This window comes from Bison bison, unplaced genomic scaffold (assembly GCF_000754665.1).
Source record: "Bison bison bison isolate TAMUID 2011002044 unplaced genomic scaffold, Bison_UMD1.0 scf7180017864295, whole genome shotgun sequence".
Taxonomy (NCBI): Eukaryota; Metazoa; Chordata; class Mammalia; order Artiodactyla; family Bovidae; genus Bison; species Bison bison.
Genome location: NW_011494867.1, coordinates 363,393 through 370,896, shown reverse-complemented (window position 1 = coordinate 370,896; position 7,504 = coordinate 363,393). Strand labels below are relative to the sequence as shown.

Here is a 7,504-nt window from a genome sequence, read left to right as displayed (position 1 = left end):
TAGACAGTAGCCCACCGGGCTCCTCTGTCTACGGAATTCCAGGCAAGAATACTGGAGTGGGTATTCCCTCCTCCAGGGGATATTTCTGATGCAGGGATCGGACCCAGGTTTCCTGCATTACAGGTAGATTCTTTACTGTCTGAGCCACCAGGAAAGCTCTTTATGTATATATATAATATATATATATAAATGTATATAAAATATATAATATATATATACCCAACCGTATTTTATATATATAAACATTTTACCTACGTTAAGAATTATTATTATCCCAATTCAAACTATTATGATAATTCATTCTTATCCCTCGTTCCCCACAGATGAGGTTTTTGCCCGAACGGGGGCAAAATCGGCCCCTGTGACATTTCTGGTGGCCTCCTTTGCCGCCTTTCTTGGGGCAAATACCAGAGGCAGACACTCAAGCCACTAGACATCAGTTCAGTTCAGTTCAGTCGCTCAGTCGTGTCCAACTCTTTGCGACCCCATGAATCGCAGCACGCCAGGCCTCCCTGTCCATCACCAACTCCCGGAGTTCACTCAGACTCACGTCCATCGAGTCAGTGATGCCATCCAGCCATCTCATCCTCTGTCGTCCCCTTCTCCTCCTGCCCCCAATCCCTCCCAGCAACAGAGTCTTTTCCAATGAGTCAACTCTTCGCATGAGGTGGCCAAAGTACCGGAGTTTCAGCTTTAGCATCATTCCTTCCAAAGAAATCCCAGGGCTGATCTCCTTCAGAATGGACTGGTTGGATCTCCTTGCACTCCAAGGTACTCTCAAGAGTCTTCTCCAACACCGCAGTTCAAAAGCATCAATTCTTCGGTGCTCAGCTTTCTTCACAGTCCAACTCTCACATCCATACATGACCACAGGAAAAACCATAGCTTTGACTATACGGACCTTTGTTGGTAATCAGGCGCTAACAAATGAGATCACTCCTCATCCTGCGCTCGGGCCCTCGCCCCGCCCTCGACGCCGCGGCTTTCCGTGCTGGCCCCGCCCCTTGTGGAGGCGGGGCTTCCCCTCAGCTGGCGCGCTGACGTCACGATCCCGCGCCCTCGTCGCCCGTTCGCGCCTGCGCTGCGGCCGGAAGGTCGTCCCTGTGACCGGCTTGGCTTTTGGAGCTGCTGTCGCCATGTTGTCGGTTGCCGCCCGCTCGGGCCCATTCGCGCCCGTCCTATCGGCCACGTCCCGCGGGGTGGCGGGCGCGCTGCGGCCCCTGGTACAGGCCGCGGTGCCCGCCACCTCGGAGTCGCCTGTGCTGGACTTGAAGCGCTCCGTCCTGTGCCGGGAGTCGCTCAGAGGCCAGGCCGCGGGCCGGCCTTTGGTCGCTTCCGTGAGCCTCAATGGTGAGCCGGGCTGAAGGGTGCCTCTTGTCTTGCTCCTTCCGGCCCTGGACTCAGGGAGCAGTCGAGAACGGCAGGGGGCTGCGGGTAATGGAACAGAGCCCTGGTTGGGAATGGCATGGTCTGCGGGCCTGGTTGACCTTGGGTAGGCCTCTGCGCCTCCCAGGCCTCTGTAATAGTGAAAGATTTGAAAGACTGATTTAGCCATAGGCTCTCACCAAGAGTGTATTTTACGCCTCTTGTCAGCAGATCCTAGTTTATCTTTGGTGCCTTGTTCTGTTTTTATGCACTGTTTGGAGATCCTTAATTGGCAGCTTGTGAGCCAGGTACCTGTAGTCGACCTTTACCTGCATAGTTGTTAAAAACGGACCATCTTTGGCGCCTCTGGAAATGTTGAATGTTGGCAGTGCTGGGCTCTGGTTTCCATTATCGTGTGTACTGGTTGCACCCTTCACTGAAGCAAGTGCTTCTTCAGTTCATCACAGTCCTCATCAGGCCTGCTTCATTCTTTGTTACTTGCCTGGTCCCATTGACCTTGGCGCTACACCAAGTTGTCCCCCACCCTCTTAAGTCGGCCTGCATTCATCCTTTATCTTTAAACGCGCCTCCCAGTTTTCCACATTTCCAAGTTTTACCTATCCTCTCAGTTCAGGATCAGGTTAGTAAAATCTTATGTTGCTGATTCCTTTATGTTTTATAGCACATAACACTTTCTATTCTGTATTGGATTTATTGAGGATTCCTCTGACCTTGAGCTTCAAGGTATAGAGAGTATCCTTTATTTTTCTATCTTCCACAACTTCAGATTTTGCGTGTAGTTGGTGCAGAGTATTTGTGAGTGAATAAAGTGGCAGTTTTTCTTAGTGTGCCCCCCGGTTTTAGAGAAATTGCCCAAGCCGGTAATTTGGACCCAAATGAGAAACAATTAGGGAGGAGAAAATTTCAGTAACAAAGATGAAAAATATCTTGGAGTTGGTCATATGGCTAAAGAGTTTCTTCTAAAAATCACGGGCTTACCTGACTTTTCCAAGAAGTGGTAGAGGTATAAGGCAAACGTGTTCTCTGTAATCGTGACTTCAGCTTGAAGCTTAAGTTCACGTTAAAATTTTCTGTATAGATGGTTTGTGGAAAGATGGTTAATAGAGGGTATGGTAAGGGGCAGTTGAGGCAGAAGAAGATCCCTGAACTGGGATACATTAGAGCTCACTTTTGGAGAAGGAAATGGCAGCCCACTCCAGTGTTCTTGCCTGGAGAATCCCAGGGACGGGGGAGCCTGGTGGGCTGCCGTCTGTGGGGTCGCACAGAGCCGGACACGACTGAAGCGACTTAGCAGCAGCAGCAGAGCTCACTTTAAAACAAAACTGTTTTGTTATAATGCCTTAATTTTTCTCCATTTCTAGATGATGTTTCTATAAGTATTTGATTTTGTTTTCATTTAGAGCTAAATATAGTTAACGTCTTTGCTACTAAAAGTCACACCTAATAGAATTCATGTGAATTATTTAGAGAATGATTTTTACAATATATAGCACTTCTAGTTTCCCAAAGTGTTCTTAATGATGGAGTTCAATATAAAGTGTAACCTACTAATAAAATGTGAGTAGACAACTGGATTTCTTTTGCTACCAAATCTCTGGATGATAATGTCAAAGTCATTCTCTTTAGTATTCTCTGCATTTTCCTGTGTGGAAGGATTGTAGACAGGGCTTTTAAGTATGAACTTGGGTTTCTTTATCTTTTAGGTATGCTATGCATCTCTTTCCTGTGTAATCCCAGACAGTCCTAGGGGAAAGTCAGTCACACTTAAGTAGGGTAGTATGTGGTGTAATGTCACTTTGCTATAGTTGTGAGTATCCAGTAGTCACTACCTGTGTCCTTGTCCCCTCCAAAAAATGTTGAGTGAGTTAGAAAAGTACATAGATAGGTTTCTCCATTGTTTTTGACTACTTATGGCTTCCATTAAATTACTGACCATGTGAAACATATTCCTTACTGTCATGTTTGACTGCTCAAGGCAGTATGTTAGGTGAGACAGCCTAGTAGGTCCAGTAGAATTGCAGCTTATGTGACAATGCTTTTTATAAGTTCATGTTTCTTGTGGAAACATTTTCTAAAACAGGAGTTTTTAGTGTCTCCTTTTCTAAAAAGCAGATCCGTGTTGTAGATTTTTTTAAACGAATATGCACTTTGCAAAGAGATTTACTTTCTGAAACATACTTAAAGGTGATACTGTAAGTTAATTTTTTGTCAGACATTAAAAAATGGTATGGGACAGGACATACCTGTTGTTTGAAAAAGTAAACTGTTGCATCCGTAATACAATAAGAACCTCCAAGTTTTGAACTTTCAAAGATTCGAACATGTGTTCCATCAGCGTCAGGCGTGAGTGAAATTGCAGCTTGCCCTTTGTCTCCTCTATTTCTGACTGTTCTTCAGCTCTACCATCTCCCACCTCCTCTCCCTTCTCCAGTGGGCACCTCTTGCCTGTTTCTTTGATGCCAGCCCCTGTTTGCCACCTGTTGTACTTCTGTACTTTTCAAGATTAAAAATATATTTTATTTTTTGTGTTTGTTTTTTATGTATTATTTGTGTAAAAAGTATTGTAAACCTGTTACAGTACAGTACTGTGTAGTTGATTGTGTTAGTTGGGTACCTAGGCTAACTCTCTTGGACTTAGGAACAAATTGAACTCACAGATGCACTCTCAGAACAGAATTCATTTGTATATGGGGGACTTACTGTACTGCATAAACAGTAATTATTTGGTTATTTAATGTTCATTTGATATTAACATTGGCCTATTTATGGCCTGGAGTAAAGTGTCCCAGTTGAGAGATCCACAGCAGTTAAAAAAAAATAGTAATACCCGACTCTTATAGATGTTACTGCCCTTCACTGATGTTAAATATGAAAAAAATTGCTCTTTTTTTATTATACTGAATTGAAATAATTGGTTCTTTTGGAGATTTCATTTGATTTTGATAGTTACATAGTCTGATAAGGGTGTCTTTTCTGCCCATTAGTGGTTTTACTTGAATTTTTACCCCAAAATCTAAAATAGAAATCTCTTTTAAGTTTTCTGCTACTACATTTATACTGTTTACAGAATGTTTATTATCTTAACAATTCTTAAGTTATGAATTTTTAGAAGTTCGGAGACCAGGTAGTTAGGAATATAAAGTTAGACATTTGGGTTAATAAGATGTTCATATCAGTTTAATGAATGGACTAGATGAGTTTTAGGGTCTCTTCTAATCCAGAAAATATGGATGATATTTAGCATAGTTTCACAGTATATCTTAGGTTGAATTTTTGGAGAGTTAAAATATTGTTGTTTGCAGTACTGTTTAACTTTTTTTAACCTGATGCACTGAATTGTTACAAATTCTGAATCAGCAATGTTCTATCAGGTGGAGTCAATTATACATATTAGGAGTTCATACCAATATGATAGGTAGTGGTTGAGTTAATTTTGTTTTCAGTATTTTATTTGCTGGCACTGCCAACTTGGCCATTTCTGAGACCAGTGAGTGCTGTATTTCACGTTTTAATAATTTTGTTTTTGCTTGTGAATTCATAAGGGCCCATTCCCTGATGTATGCCTCTTTCAGGGTCCTCATCTAATTGTGTTTTTTTAACCTTCTGTTTATCTTGCAGTCCCTGCTTCTGTTCGTTATTCCCATACAGACATCAAAGTGCCTGACTTCTCTGACTATCGTCGCCCTGAAGTGTTAGATAGTACAAAGTCTTCGAAAGAGAGCAGTGAGGCTCGGAAAGGTTTCTCCTATTTGGTGACTGCAACAACTACTGTGGGTGTTGCATATGCCGCCAAGAATGTCGTCTCTCAGTTTGTTTCCAGCATGAGCGCTTCTGCCGATGTGTTGGCCATGTCGAAAATTGAAATCAAGCTATCCGATATTCCAGAGGGGAAGAACATGGCTTTCAAATGGAGAGGCAAGCCCCTGTTCGTGCGCCATCGAACCAAGAAGGAAATTGACCAGGAAGCTGCAGTTGAAGTGTCCCAGTTGAGGGACCCACAGCATGACTTAGAACGAGTAAAGAAACCTGAGTGGGTTATCTTGATAGGTGTTTGCACTCATCTTGGTTGTGTACCCATTGCAAATGCAGGAGATTTTGGTGGTTATTACTGCCCTTGCCATGGGTCACACTATGATGCGTCTGGCAGGATCAGGAAGGGGCCTGCACCTCTCAACCTTGAAGTTCCCTCATATGAGTTCACCAGCGATGATATGGTGATTGTTGGTTAGACACCTGGACTCGAGTTACAGGCTTCTTTCAGTCTTCATGTCACCTCAGAAGAGTTACTTGAGAACAAGCCTTCTGTGCTTTGAATTAGTTGATTTGAAATATTTAAGAATTGCTAATAATGTGTTTGCAAACATGTAAATTGAATTTAATGTTGAATACTTTCAAGCATTCACCTAAAAAAGCCCCCATTAAACATTGTTATGCTCAAAGGGTGCAGTGTCTTTGATAGTTAATTCTAATTAAAAATTGTAGATGAGTGTATAAAATATTTGTGAAATCTGTAGTTGACTTTCTTAATTATTTACCTTCTTCAGTTAATTCTAATTAAAAATTGTAGATGAGTGTATAAAATATTTGTGAAATCTGTAGTTGACTTTCTTAATTATTTACCTTCTTCTGTGAGGGACAGAGATTCTACAGAGCTCATTGTTAGGTTGAGGTAGAATTAGCCGGTCATCTCCCAAGACCTGGGAGATGTTTTTTGGCATTGGCAGAAACAATAGTATCCAAGTTTCTTTGCTGTTTTGCACACCTGGCTATGCACACCTTCCACTCCCACCTGTATGACAGGCCAAGAAGTTTTATTCATCATTTATGGGAGTAACTTATTAATTAGAATTTTTCAGTTTTAAGAGGCAGTGGTGTGGGGTATTTTCTGAGAGCAGCTTTCCAAAATGGAAGTGCTGCTCCTTTATTTCCTTCATCTGGTGGAGGTATTTATATCCCCCAGAGCTCATACAGCCATCCTGTCAGGAGGCAGAGAGGGCATAGTATATCTGAGATTTAATACTACCTTTGTGTGAAAATGATCCTGCTGGTTTTGTTTCTTTGATGGTAACATTTTGAGGTGCTTCTTCCAGTTGGATTTGGAGACACCACTTTTCACTGTGAAGTGAGGGTGGGGACAGGAAGACAAACCTGAATTAACCCCCTCTTCTTTCTGCTGCTTGCTTCCAGTTCACAGGTCAAATAAGACCAAGATCTGGTGTTCTCTGTAGGAACTGGAAGTGGGCTTTGCCCTTTGTTGAGATCACAGCTATCTTGATAGGTTTGTCTTGTCTTTTCCATTTGGAGGTGGGTTAGTAATGTACTCCACTGGGCACACCTTGTGATCACACATGTTTTTGTAAAACAGCAAATGAGATTCAGTGATTAGGTCTTCCAGAGGGAACTGGTCTTTTAGGGTTCTAGACTCTAAAAATCTGTGTGTGTCAGAAAATGTCAGTTTCCAGGCTTACAAGTAAATACTAATCTTCGGTTCATTTTTGCCATCCATTCTAGAGGGAAAATTAGCAGGTACAGTATATGGGGCACTTGATAGTATTTTGTTCCGGATCTCCATATAATGACATTTAGGTTCAAGTATTTAAGTATAAGTATGAGACAAACCTGCAAGTTTGCTACTTTTTGACATGTTCTCTATTTTAAATGGAGGGCTCTCTGACCTTTTGTTCCTATGTAGATTACCAAGGAAAAGTTGGTATTGTTTCATTTAAAAATAGTGAAACTGTATCATGTATGAGTAATATATGTTTATAGTGTTTGGTTTTAATATTTGGATCATTTTATGTGAAGTTTTTTTTTCCCCCCCCTGATTTATGGTGAGGCCAAGAGAATCAGTATCTATTTGTTGGATATTTTGCTTGTTTATCATTTTGGTGAAGATTCCATTTTTTAAATATTCATGGGCAAAATCCTATACCTTTTCCTATACTCATGCTACTTTTTTAATGGTCCCAATTGTCCACAACTTACTGTTTAAAACTACAATATCTCCAGTAGAAGCTGACAAATTTTGAGGCTGTTTTCTTTAAGTGGCCCCAGGAGGTATTCATAACTTCTTGGGATATACTAATATAGGAACTTTGCATTTGTAGAATCATTGCTT

General features: G+C 41.7%; 1 protein-coding gene across 3 annotated transcripts in view; it reads left to right on the top strand.

The window, feature by feature from the left end:
- Nucleotides 1–1,039: 1,039 nt before the first annotated feature.
- Nucleotides 1,040–7,504, top strand: part of LOC104996455 (cytochrome b-c1 complex subunit Rieske, mitochondrial) — a 6,770-nt gene continuing 305 nt past the window's right edge. The window contains exons 1-2 of one of the 3 annotated variants that reach the window (XM_010850714.1): nucleotides 1,040–1,350; nucleotides 5,005–5,630. In XM_010850714.1, the coding sequence (XP_010849016.1) occupies nucleotides 1,137–1,350; nucleotides 5,005–5,615 (825 nt within the window). In that variant the 5' untranslated portion in view covers nucleotides 1,040–1,136 and the 3' untranslated portion in view covers nucleotides 5,616–5,630. Of the gene's footprint in view, nucleotides 1,351–5,004; nucleotides 5,826–7,504 lie in introns of those variants that run through there. The other 2 variants (XM_010850713.1, XM_010850712.1) reach the window with 2 other exon arrangements.